This window comes from Festucalex cinctus, chromosome 2 (genome assembly GCF_051991245.1).
Source record: "Festucalex cinctus isolate MCC-2025b chromosome 2, RoL_Fcin_1.0, whole genome shotgun sequence".
In the NCBI taxonomy this organism is placed as follows: domain Eukaryota; kingdom Metazoa; phylum Chordata; class Actinopteri; order Syngnathiformes; family Syngnathidae; genus Festucalex; species Festucalex cinctus.
The window spans coordinates 13,836,584-13,857,452 of NC_135412.1; the positions used below are offsets into that span (position 1 = coordinate 13,836,584).

Below are 20,869 nucleotides of genomic sequence, written 5' to 3' on the forward strand. Positions count from 1 at the left end.
TTGTTCCACTATTTGATTGTGAATGAAAACAATCAACTTTCCAAGTATAGAATTAGCCCATATTCTGGTTAGGCAGGCACATACATGTACTTGTCTGCAAATGCAATTCAGCAACATTATTTCTGGAATTAGCTCAAAGCTCAACTAGTGACACATTTCCCTGAGGTATTTGTCTTGATTTTTATTGAGGTTTAATTTATTATTCCGGTTGAACAAATTTGGGCAGAAATCCCCCCCCACTTTATATGCTAAATTCTCTATGATGGTCTTTATTTTTTATCTTACTGCAAGCGGAGCCAAAGTGACACTGCTGTGACAACACTGCTGAGTGACTGTTCAAGCTACATTTTGTAGCAGGATTTACGCTATTTTTGTTTGCCCAGTAAGTTGGCATGGGAATTGTGAGTTTGCTTGGACGCTGCTGCCCCCTGCAGAAGTTTCTCGTTGTAAAGTGAGACCTTCTTTAAATAGTCTTGACCAGCAGCGTAAATTCTGCTGACGGAATGGAATGTCCTGCAGTGTTGAGAGCTCATATGAAACCAAGACTGTCATGAAGCTGCTGTGCACTTTGAGTAAAGACAATCACATTAAAACATTGATTCCTGAAAGTAAAAGTGAGAGGATTTTAAATAATTGAATTTTTTATTCATACAAAGCAAAGCATTTGATAAAAAGACACAGAGGGGAAATTACCTCACTCGCATGGAGCTTTCCATTTGCCGATTGGAGATTCAGAATATGACTCGGGGAATATAAACACATTGCTGTTAATCCAACTATTTTTTAACTTTTTGTTTAGTGACGACTGTTGGCTCCATAATTATATTGTAACACCACTGTGTTAATTAAGCAGCACAACCAAAAATATAAAATGTCTCTGAGGACAGGCCGAAATTTGACATGACCCCTCAGATGATATACAAGTTCTAAAAATCTGCGGATGAATAATTCTGATAAATTCTACTCATCCCCAGGTGAATCTAATGAATACTCAGATGGACGAGGTTGGAGTCATTTGTTACATACAATCTTGTTGTAAGATTCTACAGAACAACAACATAACTACCACTACTACAAAAAAATAAAATTTCGCATAGCATATCCAAACATACAATAAAACATACAATAAAAATAGTGAAGGGAAATAACATGAGACCTAAAAGATACAAGACTTTCAGCTACCAAACAAAATGTAGGAATGACCGTTTTTGGAGTTTCTAGAGATGGGAAAATCCGTCCTACTCGTTGGGATTCGGGTTGGCGTCAGGATACTGGGAGAGGTCAAAGGTGAGCACTTTGCTGATGACGCAGTCTCCTTGCTGTGGGTGAGAACGGAGGAAGAGTCGCAAGATGAATGGGACTTTGGCTTTGGGCTTGATAATCAATTACTTGAATGATGTTAATTGTGTGAAAATGTTATTAACTCAATCACTCCCAGCCATTTTCACAGAAGCAATCCCATTCGCTCCCGGCTTTTTTACTGGATTTTGCAAGGCCCACAGAATATTGTGTTCTATTGCTATAAAGGCATGGAACCTATCAAAAGAAAGATTAAAGTCTCTTCTTTCATCAGGAAAAAAAAGTATGTTTCTATCTGTTTCCGTTAGCATTAGCATTAGAAGAGAGCTAAGTTTCATCAGTTTTCACAAATCTATTTAAAATTGTAAGTAATTTAGCTTTTTTTTTTCTAGATGGCCCTGGTTGATCTCCTTTGCTCTGCTGCCACCTGCTGGCCGTTTGTGTAATAACTACCATTTCTGCAACCGTTCTTTGCAGTTGAGAGGCTGCATCAACACTTTCTGTATGCTCTAGCATAAAAAAACAACAACAACAAAAACGTATAAATACGTCTTTGGGACACGTAGAATATATATATATATATATATATATATATATATATATATATATATATAAAAAAACGTATTCACACGTTATTGGGAGCAAATAAGTTAAAGGCACACCAGAGCGTTCATCTGCTATATCACATTTTTAAAGGGGGTGTTTTACAGTTAAGCAGACAGATTTACATGGTTACAGGATGTCAAAGAGCACATGGCTAAAGAAAAGCTACGCACCTCCGGATAAACCCCGATAAGCGAGTCTGCTTTGGTGTAAAACTCCTCCTTCAGGGAGATGACGATGGCCTGGAAGTTCAGCACCGACTGGTCTTTGATATAATTGGCCACCTTGGAAGGGAACACAGGATCATTTGCAATGACGACGATGATGATGATGATCACAAAGCAATCACGGACAAACCTTGCCAATGTTTGTGTTGTCGAGCGCAGCGTCAATCTCGTCGAGCACAAAGAAAGGGGCGGGTTTGTAGCTGAGGTGAGCAGGAAAAAGGTTAGCGACGGAATAGTTGTGCTCACAGGTCAAGACTCCCACGTTTGTCTCACCTGTGAATAGCAAAGAGCAGAGCCAACGCCGCCACAGTCTTCTCTCCTCCAGACAGGTTATCCATGGGGCGGAACCGCTTTCCAGGAGCCACGCAGTTGTAGTTGATGCCATCCAAGTACGGCTCCTCTGGATTTTCGGGACCGAGGAAAGCCTGGAACAGCAACAGGTACTGGTGACTGACTGGGATGACAAACGTGATGGGACTCAAGTCTGGCTGTTTTTTGGCCACATTTACGAAAAGCTGTGGGTTTTGCTGCCAATTTTGGAACATCACTATAACTGCGAGTTGAAAGAAGCTATGGTGAAGGTTTTTCTTATGGCCACTTCCATCATTTTCTTCAATAAATGTGACCACGGTCTTAAAATGTAAAGTTTCATATTATATTGTATGTTTTGATATTATATATAAATAATGTGACTGCAGGGAAAATCATTTATTTCCGCAAACAACTCAATCAACCTACTCAACAATATAAAATACCAATATTTTTATTTCAACTGGTTGATACAACTAGGCAGAATTGCGGCATTTTTAAGACCTTTGCAGATTTCAGGATAAAGAATAAATAAATACAAGAAAATGTCCAACTTGATAGCATGAAGAATTCAGACATTTCACAACTCATCAATTAAAAAATTTTTTTTGTTCAACCAGATAAGCTCTGCATGGAAATTGGTGAGGAAATACACAGTATGACTATAGACCGATTACCGATTTAACTGTCTAAGCAGGGCAATGATTGGCTGCTTGCAGAGTCGAGTAAACGCCACCTTTTATGAATGTAAATGCCTCCAATTATCTTTCTTTTTTTCTCAAGCATAACGCAAAACACGTGCGTTTTGATCTAATGAATGCGGTTTGTCTTAAAAAAAAATGTAAAAAAATGGTGCCAGCAGGTACTAGTTAGCCTCAAGGACAATATGAATACCCCACAGTTCTGTTTTAAAAATAGCTCACAAGTGACGGGACACTATGACTTACTAAGAAAAACTAAAACAGAAGAAGAATGTTAATATGTATTTACTTACTGAAACTTAGCATGGTCCACATTTCTTCTGTACCATATATTCTAATATATTTTGTTTAAAAAAAATTTTTGATTGTATTAAATGGGGAGGGGGGGTATTTAATTTATTATGTATTTTTAATTTCACACTAGTAGACATTTTAAATAAATTGAAAACACAATTCACAAAAAATACTGAAAAATCTGCAAGACGGGATTACTGTATATCCTAATATGGTAAACACACATGGTCTCTATTTTTCAGCACGTTAACCTTTATCACTCCTAGATAACACACTTTTTTTTTGCTTGTTTGTTTACTTTCAACTATAACATTTATTAGAGGTGCGACCTTGGATGCTTGAAGTGTGACATTTTAAACAGTCTGGACTGCCGCAAATATCAAGCGAGAGACCAAATCACCTGAGCGCTGCTGTTGCGCGAGAGGGCCTTGTAGATCTCGTCGATGTTGGTGGCCACGGACTCAAAGCAGGTGTTGAAGCGATCGAAGCGTTCCTTCTTGATCTGCTCAAAGGCCTGTTTGGCCTTCTTGGCCCTCTTGCGAGCAGCCTCAAACTCTGAGGGTAAAAAAACATGGCCGTCATCACACATGAACACTTGGAAATTGGTCTTCCTGCTGGCCGCTGACCATCGCTGGTCTCTTGGAACTTGTCCCTGACACTCTCCAGCTTCTCCATGGCCTTCATGTTGGGGGCACTGATCCTCTGCAGGATGCTCTGCTGCTCGTTCAAACGCTGCTGCAGCGTGTTCGCCTCTCCCTTGAACTCCTCCTCTGACAAGGCATCCTGCAGGAAAGATGGATTTTAAAACTCATTTATACAGTACAAATACATAACTATTAAGTATCAGGGCCCAAGCAGTGATCGCTGCTAAGTCGTTACTGTTTTTGCAGGAATTATCATTCATTATTAACTAGGGATGTAACGATAACAGAAATATTGTGATATTGCGATATTAAAACTGCCACAATATATTGTCGTCGTCATGTCACGATATTAAAAGCAGCACATCTGTTTAAAAAAAAAAAAAAAAAAGGCAGGTTGATTTCAATTTGTGCAGTTATAGCACCCTCTGGTGGTTAGTTTCTTAGTGTAGTTTAATTTTCACAAGGCATGCTTTGGCCCTTATATGTTTAAAATCCATGCTAATGGTCAGATGAATTTGCTTGTTAACAGAGTCAATATGTGGAGGAACTCAATGTGTGCATGTATTAGCAAGAGCCTCAATAAGATATATATTATATTGATATATATTTTTTATATATAATATTTTTATATTTTTATTGCTGTATTGTACAAAAAACACAATATTATTATTATTGTATTTATTTTACCTCCCCACAATACCGTGCTAATATTGTATCGTGATGTTTGGATATCATTACACCCCTATCATTAATATTCTTACCTTCAGATCTTCATGCAGGTTGCTGTAGTCGATTTCAATGAGCGCCTCTTTAGCCAGAACGCTGCTGGAAGTCCTCTGGCTGCTAGACTCGTCGTTCTGGGAGCTCCCCTAAATAGACAAGCAACAAGTGGTTGCAATTTTCCGCTTATTCCAAAACGTTAACGCACATGCTCGACCACGCTTCTCGTACCTCCCCCTGGCTGATGTCGTCCATGGTCCCCGAGCGAAGAGGCAACCTGATGTCCTGCATTTTGCAGGCCTGCAGCAGGTTGTGACGGTCGCTGCGCTTCTGCTCCAGTTTGGTCTCGATAGCCGTCACTTCCTTCTGGAGTTGTGTTAACTCCCTGGGAAGCACCAACAACAGCCCTTGTAGCCCAGTTGACGCCTTCTTCAAAGGAAACGTTTTGGAAAGGAACTTACTTGTTGGCGCCGCCCAGTTTCTTGCGGATCTCCTCCATCTCGTGGTTCTTGTCGTTGACTTCAGACTTCTTGGTGAGGTGCTGATTCTTCAGGTCTTGCAGCTGGGCCATTGTCTCATCGATAATCTTCATGTGCCTGTGCTCCTCCTGACAAAAAAAGAAAACAAAAGAGCAAAAAATGTGAGTGAGGAAAGTAAAAATGTTGAAATTAATGCTCTTCACGCCCATACTTTCTTGAGTCGTTCAATTTCAGCCTCATCCTTCTTGACTGTCTGCTCCCACATCATGACCTTCTCCTGGTCCTCCTTCAGCTGGTTTTTCTCATAGTCCACCTGAATTCCTAGGCGGGTCTTCTGGGTCTCAAACTCAAGACTGGGAAAATACACCGCTCAAGATCAGGTCTCGCTGCATTTTACTGATATTTCAAAGAAATAAAAATCTTTACAGTGGCGCCTTGAGATATGAGTGGCCTGATGTAAGAGTTTTCTTAGACAATTTGTGTGCTTTGACTTGTGGGTTAAAAATTGAGATATGATATTGTTGTTGTCAGTGTTGATTTTGACAAGAAATGTTCATTTAGTTTGTCTTTTCACTAAAATAAATTCGTTTTCGTCATAATTTAGTCATCTGATTGTATTTTAGTTTTAATCCAACTTTAATCAATGAAAAAAAGCTATTTTAGTTGACAACTTGACAGTTTAGTTAATACTTTCCTTGAGCGTATATTTCAACTTTTATACAGAAAATGATAACATACCTATTTGTAACTGTAGTTTAACACGCAAGACATATTTAATACAACAGTGTCTTTATTAATTGATTCAATGAAACATGTTGACAATACTATAATTTAGTTTACACCTAAATAAAAAATGTGCATAATTGCTTGAGATTAATCTTACAGCTACACAATGAATGTAAACATGTTTGAACGTTAAATAAAGTGCAGTGGACACCGAATAGTTTCTGATTGGTTCTTTTCTCCAACATGTGTTTCCTTACTTCTGATGGAACTGTGTGAATTTTCGTCACTGTGTTGTTTTCATTTTTATTTTAGTCATTGACAAAATTATCAGTCAATTTTAGTTACCGTTATAGTCTCAATGAATGACTTCTATTTTAGTTTTGGGTTAATTTTTGTCTGAAAAAAAAAGTTTTGTGATGAAATTTTTTCTTTAACGAAATTATCACTGGTTGTATTCAACTTAAGTCACTTCAAAACAAGCAGCCGTTTGACAGTTAGTGAGCATTTCTTTAAACTCTGTAATGAAAGATGAATACTACGGAAGTTTTCTGAGGATCGTCTCCGTGTACTGTATATATCTGTATTATACTGCCCCCATGTGGCCAAGGCATGCACACAAGAAGCAGCAGCATGTCCATTGAATTGAAGCAAAATAATGTTCATTCAAAAACTACATCACATTCTATTTCATTGTCGTTACCTGTATGTTTTGTGAAGTGCAATATTAATGTCAATGGGGAAAGACGACAAAATAGTAATTTAACTTGTATCTATCTCAAAGCTTCACTGCATGAACTCACCGCTTCTTGGCAATCTCATTCTGCCTCTTCACCTTCTCCTCCTCAAACTCTCTGATGTTCCTCACACCAATCTCCTTGCAGAACTCAACAAACACCTCATCCTCCACCTGAAAAACGAGGAGAAATCTTACCGCCCCGGCACCTGACCCGTAACGCAGAGAGAATGTTTTATGCTTTGAGGCTCACCAGGTTCATGCGGTCCCTGAGGTCGGTGATTTCCCGCTCGCGGGACTGTATGATCCTCTTGATGTCGTTGATGCGAGGGCCAAAGTTTGCTAGTTCACTCTCCAACTTGGACTTCTCCTGCAGGGCGCAAAATGTGTTTAAAAGGAAGAGGAGGAGGCAAGGGGAGGACGTGTAAAAACAAGCGCTACCTGCATGTTTAGAGAGAGGTGGCGGGTTTTGGTCTGCTCCAGGTCACTCTGGGAATACTTCAGTCTCATTTGCAGCCCGTGTGCCTGCGACTGGACCTGACGCAGTTCCGCCTCTTTCCTTTTGGCCTTCATTTGCTCCTATAAAGCAAAGCATTGATTGCAGAGTTTCTGCAGGTATCAGTAAAGCTAATTTAATGCAACAAATGCCCACATCATTCTGCATATGCACACATATACACACATAAATACATACGATATATATATATATATATATATATATATATATATATATATACATATATGCACACAGTCTTTATATATTAGGACTGTCAGTCGATAATTTTAAATTTCCATAGTTAATTCGCATATCTGTCCTAAATGTGTAAACAGATACTTTTTAAAAATTTTTCCATACTTGTTAACATAAAAGTAGACAAATATGGTTACCAAATACAGCATGCGGTTGCATCTTTTAGTTCATTGATACAGTAATTTTATAGTAAGTAATTCATAGCTATTTGAAGTTAAAAAGATATACTAAACTGTTTAAAGGAGTGTGAAACATTGAGAAATATTTGGGTTGTGGTAATTTTCTGCCACTAGGTGGCATTAGTATTTTATGTTGGACGTTGGTGACAGGAACAGTACATTTTGCTTTTCCAATTCAGAACAACTCATGGACTCCAGGCCATTTTGTTCATTGTAAATTAAACCCAGTCACCAGTCCCCACAAATACATGTATTGTATTATCACATTTGTTATTGCTTAATTGTGTTATAATGACTCCTTTGCACAACATTGTATGTAAAATAAAGCATGAGCAATGTTTCGACATCAATTGTATTTAATTTTTAATGCCTCTAAACATTGTATTCAATGCTCTCTAATACCATTGAAGGACTTCAATTTAGCAAAATCAATTTAATGACTTTTAATGCACTTTAATGACCAGCAGAAACCCTGGATAGGACATGGGTTGTTTTGCTTTATTGTTGGTTTTAGTTTTGGGGAGAACACTACACTGGACTACAAGGAGTGCCGAAATGTTTTGCTTCTGGATGTGGAAGTGGGAATGGTTCAAAGCAATGTAACAGGGCCACATTTAGCCAAAATTGAAGTATATCAAATAACTGTATTTTTGTATTATAAGATTCAAGAAATGCTAAACAACAAAATGTATATAAACACACAACACAAAACAGAAATGTTTGCTCGTGTTAGTGTAGCATATGCAAGTGATTATAAAGACAGCATCTCTGCCTCAATGTGAGCCAGAAAACCCTCCGGTCAGTGAAAATGAAGGAATCACTGAAAGTAGAGATGAACCAAACCTTGAGCTCATCAGTGAGTTTCTCCTTCTTTTCTTTGAGCTTGTCCACCGCTTTTTCATCCCAGCGTCTGGCCTTGGCCTTCAGGTCGCTGGCTCCTCCAGAGATGACTCCAGATTTCTGGAAAAGGGTTCCATCCAGGGCGACGGTCTGGATGTGTGCGGACAAACAGAGGTTGGAAAGTGAGCCAAAATTGGGTACAACCATAACAAGAACTATACATGTCTTTTGTGTTTTGTTAATACACGCCAAAGTTTGAACAATTCCAAAGGGAGAATTTTTAACCAGCTTTTGTATTGGATTCCTTTATAATGTGCAGCTTTACCTAATCTTCAGTGTGGAAGAGTTACATAATGTGGATGGTACCTTGTGCCTGTAGGGGCCTCCAAAAGCGATCCTCCTGGCATCCTCCACATTGTCACACACCAGAGCGTTACCGCATGCGTACTGCAGAGCTTTCTTAATGTGAGGAGGCTCGTAGCGGATCACGTCAATCACCAGCTTGGCTCCTCGCAGCTCCCGAAGTTTCTCATCAGTTGGCTTCACCTGTAATTAGACATAGTGAAAATGCTCCATTGGTATCTTGAAACTATGCTCATACTTTATTTTGCAACCTTTTCTGTGCCCTTCACCCCATGCACGCTTTTGATATATCAATTTATACATAATATTTTTTTATTTATGATAAATCCCAAATGTTTTCACTTACACCTCAGTAAATTAAGTGAGATGTTTTACGACTATTTTGGGAAGTCTGGTATCTCTACTTCCATTTTTGGGTTATTATCAGTCCATGAGAGGGAAAATATGTACTTTATTGATCAGAAAGGCAACTAAGCACAAACCAATCCTGCTGATATACAATCACGGAGTTTAGCATTCACCTCCAAGTAGTCGAGAGGCAGGAAGGTCTCAGGCTCTCCTCTCTGCTCCTTGATGTACTGGATACAATCTCGGCCCGTCTTCTCGGAATCGACAATGATGGCGTCCATGTTCTTACCCAAAACTTTGGTCACAGCAATCTGATATTTCTTCTGAGTGGGCTGGCACAAGTCAATCAAGCGGCCATACTGCAGAAAAAAATAACAAAGCCATGTCTTCTACATCAGTCGTGTAAAACACATATTTGACACGATAGACTGAAGAGGATTCCTCACCACAGAGCCGGGGTAGAGTCGTTTGATGCTCTCCATGATTTCAGCCTTGCGTTGCTGCCGACTGTTCTCCTGCCTGTCGATCCTGGCGTCGCCGAGCTGCTCCATGACCTTGGTGAAGAACAACAGCGAATGGGACGTTTGAACGCGCAATGATGTGTGACAGTGTGTGTGTGTGTGTGCGTGCGTGTGTGCATACTGCTCTACCGACCTGATTCAGCTCCATGTTGATCTCATCGATCCTCCTCTTGGCCAGTTCCACCTCCTCAGTGAGTTCCTCCTCCATGCGTTTCTGCTCATCCAGAGATTGCCTGCGTAGCAACAGTAGAAACAAGGATGAGAACGAGGTAACACAATTCCAACAAGCTTTTACAGTGCAGTGTCGCAAACCTGCTGGTGGTGATGTAATCCTCCAACTTCTCAATGCGCTTCTGGTTCTCCTCAATCTCGCGAATCTTCTGTTTGATTTTGGCCTGCAAAAGAGGTGGGTGGCCATTTATAGTTGCTTGCTTTAGAATTTTGCACATTTTCCACCAGTGCCTTCATTACCTCTGTCTCCACTTTCTTCCTCTCCTCCAAGTCAAGGCGGTCCTGGTCAGCTTTCTGGTCACGGTTGAACTTCTCTAACTCCTGGGCTAATGTGGCTGCACGTTTACTGGCCTCCTCCTTCAGTCGATGGTACTGCTTGACCTACAAGTGAAACTCACGTGGTTATTTCATGTCTTTTACATAAGGACTGCTCAATTTAGAGGGATGTCCCAATCACATTTTTTCCCAGATCTGATACCATGATGTTGACTTCAGTATACACAATTTGTGACATTCCTGTTTGGTGGTGTGCTGCTCAACAAAAATTGGCAGAGGCATGGGCCGATATTGCATGCTGACGGTGAGCAAAAACATTGTGGTGTCAAGGTATTAAAATTACAGCTCTAAAATGTCCTTTTTTAAAATATTTGGGTAAATATAAACAGATTTTTTCCCCCATTCAACACGTTCTATTTCATTTTTAAAGAAAATAATGATTATTTGGTACATTAAGAAACGTGTAACATGCTAAATTTAAATATATAAACATTGCCGTTCTTGTTTGAATTCTTGTTAGTAAGTCAACGTGTTCCATCACTGGTGAGCTATTTTTAGAACAGACTGTCAGACTGCCAGGTTACATTTGCACCTACACATGTACATCTATTTTGTATTTACTGTATTTATTTTAAGGACAATAAGAGTCTCCCCTTATCCCCACCCAGCACCTCTCTTCCTTCTTCCCTCCTCCTCCTCCTTCTAGTGCAAGACTGCACATGCACTTGTTGTAGCAGTTATTGAAGCCTTGACTTTCTGAAACCACGGTAAATATCAAACTAGTTATCGGCCCATCACTAGATGGGAAACACTGTTATATTGTAATATGTAATATGAATACACTGCATGCTGGTACCTGGTTCTCCTCCAGGGTAAGGTCCTGGCCCTGGCTCTGCGCCTCCTCCTCCATGCGCTCCTCAAAATCTTGCTTGGCAAGCTCCACCGCTTTCATCTCCTTGTCAAGCTCGTCCATGTCCGCCTTGCGCTTCTTGTACATCTTCTGGGCATTCTGCAATGATTTCCGGGCAGCCTCAAGCTTCTTGATCTTGTGAGAGGTGTTCTCTTTCGCCTTGATGTACTGTGGCCTTTTCTGGTTTAGCTCAGAGTCCTTCTCTCTGAGGGCAGAAGTCGAGCAAATCAGCAAGTTAAAAGTCAAACATGAAACCGACTTTGAGACAGCAACAGCATGGTAACTCACTTGATCTCCTTCTCGATTGTCTGCTGCTCCCTCATGAGCCTCCCAAGCTCCTTCTTCTTGTCTTTCAGCTCCTCCTCCACGTGGTCCATCCTCTTACGGTCCTTGTCGATCTCCTTGTTGCGCTGGCCCAGCTCTTTGTTCAGCTTCTCGATCTCCGTCTCGTTGTGGTAGAGCTTGAAGAGCTGCAACTGAACGCTGGCCCTCGCCACTTCATCTTTCAGCCGCTGGTAGCGCTCAGCCTAGATGAAAGATGGAGGGCAGAGAGAAAGGCGGCAGGTTAAAGAAATACACAATACAAAGCTGAAGAAATATAAAAATAGAAGCAAATAAATAAATATACAGTATATGTTCTGCACTTATACACGTATTCAACTGATTCACCTCCTCTTTCTCCTGCTTGGCCTCCTTGCGCTCAGCTGCAATGTTCTTCTTGCGATGGTAGTTGAACTGTGTGTCTTCCTCTGCTTTCACCATCTCCTTCTTCCTCCGGTCATACTCTTGGGCCAACTCCCCTGAGCGCGAGATCTCCTCAAACAAAGCTGTGCGCTCCTTTGGGTTCTTCATTGCAATAGACTCCACGGCGCCCTGGAGAAACAATCAGAACACCAGAGGTTTAAAAAAAAAAAAAAAAAACATATTTCCCATAGATGTGCTGGCTGACCTGGAAAACCAAGAAGTTTCTAGCCTTGATGAGAATACCGAGTTTTTCCAGCTGCTCGCTGTAATCCGGCAAGCCCACCACTTTGTTGTTGATGCGGTATTCAGAGGAGGAACCTGGCACATAAATAATAAATAAATTATTTCGAATGTCTGCAAGTATGCGTCAATTTGCTCAAGAAAATAAAAAATTAGTGTCAGACAAATTTGAAGACCAGAACAAAGTGTGGCCATTTAAGAGACACAAATAAATGTTTGTGCATCTGCATGACCTCCAAAGGAAGTTCCTACCAATGATCATCCTGGTGAAGGTGCGTTCCTCTCCATCATTCTCCTGATAGACCATACTGACAAAAGCTCTGTTGGCAGCTGGCTTCCCAACAGGTGCCCCATGGATCAGATCCTTCAGAGTCTTTACACGCAAGTTACTGGTCTTCTCCGCTAACACAAAACTGATGGCATCCATAAGATTTGATTTTCCTGCAGGAATGTGTAAATTGTTACATGTATTGGCAAGCAACGATTTTAATATACACACATAAACAACTGCACATAATTAAAAAGGCATTGCATCACTATTACGCTGTAGAATTTAGTGTCCAAGAAAAATTTCAGGTCGATGAATTTGCTGCACATTAGTTTTGCTTGGGATGCAAAGAATGTCAGCACTTTGCATTAAGCCAACATACCAGATCCATTGGGGCCGATGATCGCCGTGAATTTATGAAATGGTCCGATGATTTGCCGTCCTTTGTATGACTTGAAGTTTTCGATCTCTATGAGTTTTAGGTAGCCCATTGTGGTTGTAATTCAGCCGTAGCAAATTCTGCAGCTCACGTAAAAAATAAAAAATAAAAACAATTACGAAGGACTAGCTTTAGCTATTGCTAGCAAGCAATGTCTACTGGACGAGCTCTCAAAACAAAAACATGCATGCAAACAAGTAAACCTCTGCTCAGTCTGATGCCCGACGATACAACCACCTCAACGTGGTATGCATCTAGCTGTTAATCATTGCAATTCAGTCATAATCTTGAAGAATCGTAGACGATGCCGCGGTGACAACAATGCGCCATTTTACGATGCAACAGGAAGCGCTTTGAGCGCGAGAGCTGCAACCGCGGAATTTCTCGCGAGATTAAACTTGCTACGTTTTGGCTGAGTTTGTTTCTCTCTCTCTCCCTCTCTCTCGCTCTCTTATTTCGTAAATATAACACAGTCGAGATCACAATAAGTAAGTAAATAATTGGATTGTTTTACATACTACCAACTGTTTTTTTTCCCTCCAATAACTAACACATTTATTTTATAATGTTGTATGTTTGTTGCCATGGATACCGAGGACCACAAACACGGTAGAGTTGTGATACCACAAGCCAGTGTCTTCATTCTTTTGAAACAAAGTTCAAATCGTGCAGGGTGAGTGCCATTATAAGTAACTACATTGCTGATTCAATGTTACTTTAGAATTTGAACAGAACAACATTGGATAAACTGATAATACAGTACAGCTTAATTTGGGTGATTAAACTTGCAGTATACTCAATATACAATATACAATGCCGTAAACCTTTGCCTTCCATTTTCTGTATGTAGTCCCAATAATAATGTTTTTTTTTTCTTGCTTTTTTTCTACTATGCTGCTCTAAACAATGTGGAATCAATAAAGTAATGTACCGCCTGATTATGAACAATCCTGCACAACCAAATAAGATTAGCCTACAATCTAAAGAGAGTTGTTTATAGTATTTTGTATGCCTTAATTGACGACATATAGCTACATAATGAATAAAGTATTTTAAATGCAATGCCCCTTCTACACAACTTTGTCACCGAGCATTATTTAAAGATAATGTTTTTGTTTTGTTTTTTTAATACAAAGCCTATGCTATGGCTCACTGAGATTGTGCAGATGCACCAAATGTTACGGCCTGTGAGTTTATTTTTCCTTATATAGCTCTAAACATTGCAATGTTGTGCCCCTAATTACAGACTTAAAAAAAAAAAAAAAGAATGTACAAAGTAAATTTCCCTGTTGACCAATCGATTGAGACTGCTGAGGAGCGGAGACAGGCTGCCGAGGCTGCACGCAAGGCTCGCATTTTCAATACAAGGCTGCGTGTGATGGGCCTTGACCTGGATGCACTCAACAAACAGACCCAGGAGAAAAAGCACCGCGAAGAAATGGAGCGAGAAAGGGACAAAGCTTTTGGTAAAAGATATAGAATGACAAGATGACTTGGAGACTAAATGAAAGAGTATTTCTGTGCATGTTGCAGATAGGCTGAGACGGAAGCATGATGAAGTGCTGTTGCAGAGAGACATAGAGGAAAGGAAAGTGCGAGAAGCTTTGCACGCTGGCCTGACTCAGTACTGGAACATCCAGCAGCGAGTGGAAGACTCGCGTGATGCCGATCTCAAGTGTGGCCTGAGGGAGGCATTCAGGATCACTGTTCCAGAGGCTGAGCTCGGGCCTTCCAGCATGCAGATCTTTCAGGTAGGCCGCGCCTGATGGGTGGAAACAAAAACCTGGCTGATATCGATCTGACGTTATTTGTGTGTTCCAAAGGGAGAAGATATTGGATGGGCACAGCAAAAGAGAGAACAAATGAAGCAAACTGAAAGAGATCTGTTGGCACAAAGGGTCCAACAGGAGAGAAGGTGCTTGGAGGACAAACACAGAGGTGAGTAGAGCCGGTCATTGCATCAGCACCAAACAATGACAATAAATAAATAATTCAATACAATTCTATTCCTAAAGACACCTATGTACACACACAATCATCACAAATTAGCGTAATTCTTTCCTGCACAATCGCTCACTCCCACACACAGCCTTGGTTGCCAGGTGCCATTGATGGACAAGCTTCACAGGGATCCGTTATGTATGCGTGAGTGGGTGAACAGGTGTTGATTTGCATCACGTGTCGTAGAAATGCTCGAAGAGGAAGAACTGTTGCAACAGGACCTCAGCTGGAGACAGCGACACAATGCTGAGGAGGAAGGCAGAAAAGCCGCCCGGGTCGCTCTTGACCACTACAATCAAGCGCTGGTTGGTACACACACATACACACACTATACGTTCTTATTTAAGTCGAGGATGTCAGGCAACACGATTAAACTCAGTTCATGTGCGTTGGCACCTATTTAGCACTTATTTGCCTGAATGCGCTCAGCTGACTCTTCCATGGGGAGGCATGATAATCATAATTAATCCTCCCTCTCTTGTCTCATTGTATTTTTCATGGCAGGTACTAGCCAGTGGGTCTGTATAGACCACTTTTTCACAAAGTGCAACAACAGATGCAACTGAAGGAGGGAATTTTTCAGAAGAACATGCTAAAACTATACGTCTACCACTGTTAGATGTCACTAAGGGTAAATTGACCATGTAAACAGTCCAATACACCAGAATTTCATTGAACATAATAAGCAAATCTGATGTGACTTAGTAACAAGTCACTAACTCATAACTAGTTAGATCTGTACGATGGAAGTTAGCGTTCTCCTGTGTGATACTGTAGCTTGCATATTGACACAATGTAGATTACAAAATACATGATGTATTTTTTTTTTTACATCTAAATTCAGCAACAGTAGTGATAAGTCATAAAATAACATTGTAAAAATTCATTGATATGAGCGAGATGATGAACTCCAGATTGACTTTACTGCCAACAGAAATGTTTTGTCATCTCACATTTTGTCTATTAAAAAAATGAAAAATATCATTCCTACTCTTACCAATGGTGCCTAAAACGTCTCTAAATCAGTGGTTCTATCTTAACCTTGGTTTGACTGTTGTGATGGTACACCCATGTCATTTCTTTATTATTTTTAATCCCTTCATACTAACTATGTTAAGCAAAAAAAAAAAAAAGGTTGGACAATGTGTGCAATATGAATTCACATGTATAATGTAACATGATGTTCCACAGGGTTCAATTCTGGGGCCTCTAGTGTTTTCATTAAATCTGCTGCCCCTGGGTTCCATCTTAAGAAAGCAGCTGTGGTTGATTTGAAGTGCTCTCTAAATATAGTTGAGTAGAGATGAGTGATGGGAGTCAGCGTACGAACTGCATGATTTGCAATATAAAGTTGAGCTATTCTAGTCCACAAAACGAGCTATCTCGCAAAACTAAAAGAATATTTCCTTCAAGCTGCATGGAAATGTGAAAAACACCACTGTCTCAATTCTAAGCATCACACTTCATAAATGAACGACATGAAAGACGAGGCCTGACAACATTTGGCTCCCCGCAGGCTACCGAGCAGGCTGAAAGCCTGAAAGAGGAACATCGGAGAGAGGAGAGGGAGAATCTTGCTGAGAAGTGGCACACGTTGACGTCCGCCATGATGACGGAGGGTTGGCATTCGGCCATGAACCAGCTGCAGGAAAAGAAGCCCGCTGGGACCGACAGTTGGAAGGGGATGAGCCCCGAGCAGCTGAGCGCCATCTACAGGGAAAGGGAGGCGCAATGCATTGAGAGACAGGTAGACGATGATCCCTTACTATTTTGTTTCAGTGATATTTGCAGCATTTTAGCTGATACAAACACAGATCTCCTGACAGAGAGGCAAACTAAACACCGCGCTGCCACTTGCAGTCCACAAATATGGAAGCATACAAGAATTGCAATTGATGGGGATCTAAAGCATCTCACTCAGCAACTGACTGATTCACTGATTGATTAAGTGTTGCCCCGGCAGTGATGATCTGACAGCCAATCTTTGTCATCAATGATAAGAGATGTCGTGATTTTGAGAAGAACCAAGATGCAGCCTGGGACTCCCAGCTTCTAAAGGCATCCGGAGAAGCCCGGGAAGAGGAAAGGAGAGCGTCCGAACTCAGGAGAGCAAAGCGGATGCAAGCAGACCAGTTCAACATGCAGTTGGCCAAAGAGCAACAAGCTCAGTGAGTGGCTCGCACAAATAGCAAATAAAATCTGAGCTGTGGAGACTGTTACTTATCAGTATCCTTTGTGTATTTGTTTTCTTACATTCAGTCAGCAGTATTTGGACAAGGAGCTGTACACAAACAAACCCGCTCGGGAATACTTCCGCCAATTTAACACCAGCTCTCGCTGATGCGGACATGTGACATGGTAATACAAACCGATCCAATTATAATTTATCTCAATATGAAACATCAATGCTCTATGCTTACAAATAAGGCACAGTGTAGATTGTTCCACATACTTTATTGTCCGGTCATATATCCTGTTACATTGGTAGATTGATGATGCAATTACACTTTTATTGGCCCCATGGAGAATTGTATGTGGGGCACCTAGTTCCAAGTTGCTCATGTACCACAGTATACCACAATGAGGCACATTTACAAACCGGCAGTGAAATACACTCCCCGACGCTCCTCAGCCCACCTTTCGCAATCATGACTCTTTCTAAAAAGGTTTGTGACCTGTTCTGCAAACTTTTTTTTTTTTTGTAACTAAAAACAAACAAAGGAGCAGGGGGCTCAACATAAGAACAATAACAGCCCTACACTTTGACACATGAAAAGCAAAAGAATTGGCAGTTGAGTGAACGCGTGCGTGTGTGTGTCTTCTCTGTATATTTGTGTGGGTTCGCACGCACAGAGTTCCTCATTCAAATCTAACATTTGCCAGAACAAAGACAACAAGCACAGATGTTTAGCAGCAAATACAATATTGGCTTATTTTGTGTCATATACATCCCTACATGGAAACACCTTTTTCTATCTGTCCTGAGTGTGTTTGTGTGTGCATGTGGATGCGTGTACGTGTCAACTAACCAACAACATGAAGATGCTTTATCGGCGCCCCTCGTCAGACATCCTTTATGGCTGGCATGGTCACGTGACATTTGTCTCGTGGCCAGCTTTTATATGACGAGAGGCGTTACATCAACTGTACATACTCCCTGTGGTGCTGCATTCTACTTTTAGTGACTGCATCAGACAAAACATTAAAAAAAAGTTAACTGCAGTGCATTGCCAGTTGGCATGAAACTAAACATTCATTGGAATGTAAATATTAACAGACAATTTACAAATTTCCATAAAAATTGCAAACATCTACACACAATTTTTATTTGCCTTCTTTTAATTTGCCGAACAACCAAATTTTACTGCAATAATATGCCAATAACAAAAGCAACATTACAAAGAAGAAAAGTGACACTTGCTTTAGGATTTTAAAACCTGCAGATTTTTAAAGCGGGCGTGGTTAGGTTCATCATAGCATTCTTTTAAGGGATGTATTTACATTTTCTCAGGTAAGGAAAAGGTCCTGCTCAATGCATTACCTCAGTAAACTGTAGCTGGGATATGTTGCAGTCAGTAGCGAGTAAAGTAAAACCCAAGGTTATTCATACCCTGGCCAAGTTTTGAATTGAAGTGCATTATTGTTATATTTTTGTTATTTTTTTTATGCCAGACCACATCAGACTACTATGAATTTAGATATTGGAGAAAATCACAGTAATTATTGGGGAGTTTTGTAAAAATGTAAAAAGATTTTTTTTTTTTAATATTTCTAACAGGTTTTTCCATTTTTTTTTGTAATTTTTTATTTTATTTTTATTTATTTTTTTACATTTGGCGTATCAATGCCACCTAAAAAAAAATACCAAATTATAACTTTTCACTTTTACTCAAAATGTTGTCAGGGTATGAATAATTTATGGACTGAATAATATGGTCAGCACTAAAAAAATACATTCTCTGGATGTGATGTGAATAGCAACTATTTGCCTTTATCATATGCAGATTGCCAATCTTTAGTTGCATTTATGGTGGTTACCCGCAAAACTCCACCCCCTTTATCTGCAAGTGCTGCTCCTCAAATAAAATACGGAGCGTGACAGTGTAGAAGGAGACAAAGACAAGATACAGAAAGCAACACATAAGTCTTGACACAAAATTTACAATATCATCTCCAATCATAACATTACACTTGATGATGGAGTCATGACATCAATCTGGTGCTCTATGCAAAACCCAGCAGGCACAGGAACTCGTAAGGACCAGGAGCTATAATACTGTAATATGGCTAAATAGATACATGTAGATGCAATGCAAATATATACACCAGATGCTACTCGGCATTTTCACAGCAAGTTCCCATTTATGCATTGTTAGTGTGTTAGTAATGGTATGAAACCTGACTTCAAAGCTCTCGGTCAAAAGATGTCAAATCCATGAAATATGTCAATAAAGAGAAGTCAGAGCAATATGTATATGAAAATGTGATTAGATCATAGAAACGGTATGCAACATTAAGATAGTCATAAAAAAAAAAAAAATCACTGGCACTTACATTGTGAAATTATTTTTAAAAAACACGATCAATTACGAAAAAGATGCTGTGTCCCATTCGGCTTCCCTTTTCAGTCTGCAGCTGCTCATGCAGCCCCCTTTGATCATTTCTACTGCAAAACATTCTGTTTTTTTGAAGACGGTATGAGGCAAGAAATAAAGAAGATAGATGAAAGTTAATCATTTACGTTCTACACTACACAGATGAAGAAGGATCAGCGAGAGTTAAAGGATTTCTTCATGTCAGGGTTAGTCGGATTTAATGTATGTCACATTGTCCAATACTTTGGACATGCCTTTGGTCAAAACAGTCCAGTCCATCAGATGACATCACCAGCATCTGAATTGTCAATACATTGATTGTGTCTTAGTCATCAAACTACTCAGCAGGGAACAGGAGCGTACGGGCACGTATGTGTTGACATGTTTTGGTCTGACGATCCTCCACGGATGCGTGGAGGTTAATCGAGGATGGTGACTTGGTTGGGCAGGCCATTGGCAGCGGAGGAAACAGTGGTGGGGTTAAAAGTGGAGTTATCCGGCACCTCTGCGCCCTCGCTGGGCCGACTGAACTGGCTGGCCAGCGACTCATCCAGGTTGATTTCGGTTGTCAACACGCTGCTGCCGTTGAAATTCAGGTTGTCTTCGCTGCACAGTTTGCTCTCCTCGCACAATGATGGCTGGCTGGCGGTGCGCTTCTCCTCCAGGTCGCTGCGAGAGGGAGATCAGTGAATGGGGGAGTAAAGTTGATACTTTTATCAAAGAAAATAGCACATGCAAGCTGAAACGGTCAAAGGAAATGTTGCAAATAGACTAATACAGTATTTGGAATTGGGAATGGAAACCAGAGCATACCTTTCAAGAGATCTGCAAAGCAGGGGCAGGCATTAGGAAGAAAAGAGGAAAATAATGACAACAGAAAGGGTTAAGGAAGTCAAACAGTGCAGAGGGAATCAGGATAGGATCACGAGTCCAGAACATGATCAACAGACACATAACGTGACCAACCTGTACTCTCCAAATGTCTCATCCTTCATCGGCCTGGCTTCTGAGTCCATCGGGCCTTCCTCTTTGTCTTTCACTAAGAGAAATGGTTGGACTTTATTAACTCATTCAATCCCAAAAACGTATAAATACGTTTTTAATACTTTCTCATTCACAACCAAAAACATATTTATACGTGTTTTTTTTTAAATGTTTTTTTTTATGCTATAGCAAACAGAATAATATAGCTTCTGACCTAAAGAAGTCGCTTAAAGCAATGGTAGTATTACAAAAAACGGCCATCAAGTGGCAGAAGAGTATAAGAGATCAGCCATGTTCCAACAAGCTTTTTTTTCCCCCAGTGTTTTTTTTTTTTTTTTTCCTGATGACAAGAGAGTCTAATCTTTCTTTTAGTAGGTGTCCATGTTTTTATAGCACTAGAACATAATATTCTGTGGGCCTTGCAAAATCAGTCTAAATCCAGTC

The 20,869-nt window shown here is 40.3% G+C and overlaps 3 protein-coding genes across 5 annotated transcripts in view; 1 reads left to right on the forward strand and 2 right to left on the reverse strand.

Moving 5' to 3' along the window:
- Positions 1–623: 623 nt before the first annotated feature.
- smc1a (structural maintenance of chromosomes 1A) lies at positions 624–13,202 on the reverse strand. The gene is made up of 26 exons (XM_077513007.1): positions 12,789–13,202; positions 12,391–12,579; positions 12,104–12,216; positions 11,824–12,027; positions 11,443–11,681; positions 11,101–11,359; positions 10,209–10,349; positions 10,050–10,132; positions 9,871–9,970; positions 9,663–9,770; positions 9,390–9,575; positions 8,872–9,051; positions 8,509–8,655; positions 7,177–7,314; positions 6,989–7,105; positions 6,803–6,909; positions 5,488–5,629; positions 5,259–5,404; positions 5,029–5,182; positions 4,839–4,946; positions 4,060–4,216; positions 3,834–3,988; positions 2,403–2,554; positions 2,260–2,329; positions 2,076–2,186; positions 624–1,319 (listed from the first exon to the last, which is right to left on the reverse strand). The coding sequence occupies exons 1-26, from the start codon at positions 12,895–12,897 to the stop codon at positions 1,239–1,241; spliced, it is 3,696 nt and encodes a 1,231-aa protein (XP_077369133.1). The 5' UTR covers positions 12,898–13,202; the 3' UTR covers positions 624–1,238.
- A 27-nt stretch (positions 13,203–13,229) lies between these two features.
- On the forward strand, positions 13,230–19,444 carry ribc1 (RIB43A domain with coiled-coils 1). 2 transcript variants are annotated; one of them, XM_077513009.1, is made up of 9 exons: positions 13,257–13,333; positions 13,442–13,518; positions 14,092–14,311; positions 14,379–14,596; positions 14,669–14,783; positions 15,033–15,151; positions 16,363–16,593; positions 16,848–17,014; positions 17,106–19,444. In XM_077513009.1, the coding sequence occupies exons 3-9, from the start codon at positions 14,113–14,115 to the stop codon at positions 17,185–17,187; spliced, it is 1,131 nt and encodes a 376-aa protein (XP_077369135.1). In that variant the 5' UTR covers positions 13,257–13,333; positions 13,442–13,518; positions 14,092–14,112; the 3' UTR covers positions 17,188–19,444. The 2 variants fall into 2 exon arrangements, with proteins under 2 accessions (XP_077369134.1, XP_077369135.1); XM_077513008.1 differs by having other exon boundaries at positions 13,230–13,518.
- The window catches only part of l1cama (L1 cell adhesion molecule, paralog a), a 50,816-nt gene continuing 47,228 nt past the window's right edge, over positions 17,282–20,869 (reverse strand). The window contains exons 28-30 of one of the 2 annotated variants that reach the window (XM_077513005.1): positions 20,408–20,480; positions 20,255–20,266; positions 17,282–20,110 (exon numbers count right to left, since the gene is read on the reverse strand). In XM_077513005.1, coding sequence (XP_077369131.1) covers positions 19,861–20,110; positions 20,255–20,266; positions 20,408–20,480 — 335 coding nt within the window. In that variant the 3' untranslated portion in view covers positions 17,282–19,860. The remainder of the gene's footprint in view (positions 20,111–20,254; positions 20,267–20,407; positions 20,481–20,869) is intronic. The other variant, XM_077513006.1, reaches the window with a different exon arrangement.

Bases quoted from the DNA above. Each gene is read 5' to 3' on its own strand.
- smc1a (XM_077513007.1), bottom strand. From the start codon at position 12,897: ATGGGCTACCTAAAACTCATAGAGATCGAAAACTTCAAGTCATACAAA. The intron at 12,580-12,788 runs GTATGTTGGCTT...ACATTCCTGCAG, and splicing joins CATCGGCCCCAATGGATCTG to GAAAATCAAATCTTATGGAT. The intron at 9,576-9,662 runs GTGAGGAATCCT...TTTTTTCTGCAG, and splicing joins GACTCTACCCCGGCTCTGTG to TATGGCCGCTTGATTGACTT.
- ribc1 (XM_077513008.1), top strand. From the start codon at position 14,113: ATGTACAAAGTAAATTTCCCTGTTGACCAATCGATTGAGACTGCTGAG. The intron at 16,594-16,847 runs GTAGACGATGAT...ATCAATGATAAG, and splicing joins CGCAATGCATTGAGAGACAG to AGATGTCGTGATTTTGAGAA. The intron at 17,015-17,105 runs GTGAGTGGCTCG...TCTTACATTCAG, and splicing joins GCCAAAGAGCAACAAGCTCA to TCAGCAGTATTTGGACAAGG.